Raw genomic sequence first — 2,237 nt, 5'->3', positions numbered from 1 at the left:
TTTTATAAGAAAATGAATGAAAATGACAATTTATTTTGCTTTTTTTTTTTTTTATTTTCGAACAATAAAGTTGATGTAATAATTATAATAACTAGCAAGTAAGTACTAAAATATTCCAATAAATAAAACAGAAATACTGAAGGATTTTTTTATATGCATTCACTCACTAGTAAAGCTGTCAAAGAAAGTATTTTCCATCAAGCTCTCAAACAGGATACATAAAAAATGATGCCAATATTCACTAAAATATTTATATAATAAGCTGAGTCAACTTTCTCTTTATTGGATAAGGGTCTAGGAGAAGTTATTGTAGGTTTCACGTAATTCAAGCTAACAGCTAAAGAGAATAACTCTAGGTTTCACTTCCATCTTACTTAGAAGATATTAGAAATGCAACTTAAGAGGTCAGAAACTTGAGTTCACACACACATTATCTGAAAAGACTTTTGTGTTGTTTTCTTGAGATATTTGAGATCATGGTACCACACATGTTACTCATGGTATCAATCAAGCTGTTTATATCAAACTATTAAGCAACAAGATTTAACACCATAAACTTGAGATGTAGAGAAACAAGGTCATGTTTGGTAGACACCACAAAGAATGAATGAAATAGAGCAATAGAGCACCTGTTTTCTGGCTCTGGATCTAGCGGCAGATTCTCTGTTCTTAATCATCCTCCGCTGCCGTCGCTCGACGACCTTCTCTCCATAACAAACACCGCCGGCAGAACCCGGTGTAGGGTATGCTCCGCCGCCACCATCCCTCTTGCAACTACTCCCAGGGTATCCAGAAGGCTCTGCCTGGTATGGTGTAGCAGCCGCAACCACACCACCAGCACCACCGATAATAGTCCTTCCAACAAAAGAAGAAGGAGCCATTGCTGCAGAGTTGTTACCAGAATACACCCCATACTGCTGCTGCTGATGATGAGGATGGTGATGGTGATGAGAAGCTGCTAGTGGTGGTGGTATCCCCGGCATTGCACATTGTTCCCGAACTACCCCTGCTTTGACCAAGAAATCCTCCAAAGTCATCTCCCCAAAGGTTGGCTGGCGATAAGTAGTCTCTGTATGCATGCCGCCATTGCTGTTGCTGCTCTTGCTCTGCTGATGCTGTTGCTGCTGTTGCTGCTGAGTCTGTTCCCCTTTATTATGTATTTCAGACCAAACCTCCTCCACGGTTTTCCGGCTTAAAGGCGCCGGAATCGTGAGTGATCCTTGCCGATGGAGACTTTGCTGCTGTTCCCTCATCATTGCAGAAGAAGCTTCACCTACTGGTGTGTTATTATTGTTATTATTGGTGATGTTGTTAGAAGAGTTTACTATGGCTTGGTTCTCTTCTGCATTCCATATGCTACTAAGAAACTCGTCCATGTTCATGGATCCGAAGTTCTTGCCACTCTCACACAGTGTGTGTTGGAACTCATCTAAGGTCAGAGAATATATGGATGATTGTCTCCCGATGGAGGAGAATGGGTGGTGGTTGTTCTTGCCGCCTTGCTGCTCTCCCACTTGGATTACCGGCGATTCCACTTCTCCCTGGGAGTTGTTGTTCATCTCCGCCTCTGGTACCACCATTTTTGAATTCTTCTATCTCCTGCAACAAAACAAACAAAGCCTCATCAGAAGATTAGTTAGATTAACTACCGTTACCGTTTCAGTTGTATCTACCCGACAATAATGTGATGCATTAATCATCCTTTTATTGTTAATACGTGAAGTAATGATCGATGCGACCTTGACATATAGATTTTCTCTCTATTATATATGCTTCTATACATTTATTTCTGGGCTTCACATGTCTCATCTCTACAAATCAAAAAATAATCCATAGCCGACGGAAATGTCATTTAAAAATTGGAAAGGTATAAATAAATAGACAATGAAAATATTAAATAATGTGGACAATGGATATATGAGATGTTCATTTCACTCGGTGTATCGGATGTTTATTCTAATATTAAGATTTAGGTGGATAATTTGAAAGTGTAGTGTGTTTTGATTTGATTGGTGGTTGTTCATGTTGTTCAAAAAAGATATTGATTACTTAGCATAACTCTTAAAAACTTGTGACTTACCAATAAATTAATTACTATATTCGAAAAGTGAGATTTGAATCCCTTATAAATTTATTAGTGAGCTAATTACTAGAAATTGGTTTATATAGCTGTGTCTTATATAATAGAGTAATACTAGTGAAAGCACAAAATTATCCCATTAACTTAAAATTTATAA

At 38.1% G+C, this 2,237-nt stretch overlaps 1 protein-coding gene across 4 annotated transcripts in view; it reads right to left on the bottom strand.

The window, feature by feature from the left end:
- LOC107648846 (protein ABSCISIC ACID-INSENSITIVE 5) overlaps positions 1-2,237 on the bottom strand; it is a 5,070-nt gene that overhangs the window by 1,007 nt on the left and 1,826 nt on the right. For 2 of the 4 annotated variants that reach the window (XM_016352656.2, XM_021104570.1), the window contains exon 2: positions 630-1,599. In XM_016352656.2, the coding sequence (XP_016208142.1) occupies positions 630-1,580 (951 nt within the window). In that variant the 5' untranslated portion in view covers positions 1,581-1,599. Of the gene's footprint in view, positions 1-629; positions 1,668-2,237 lie in introns of those variants that run through there. The other 2 variants (XM_016352658.2, XM_016352657.2) reach the window with 2 other exon arrangements.

The sequence above is a fragment of the Arachis ipaensis genome, chromosome B06 (assembly GCF_000816755.2).
Source record: "Arachis ipaensis cultivar K30076 chromosome B06, Araip1.1, whole genome shotgun sequence".
Lineage (NCBI taxonomy): Eukaryota > Viridiplantae > Streptophyta > Magnoliopsida > Fabales > Fabaceae > Arachis > Arachis ipaensis.
This window is presented reverse-complemented; position numbering and strand designations above follow the sequence as displayed.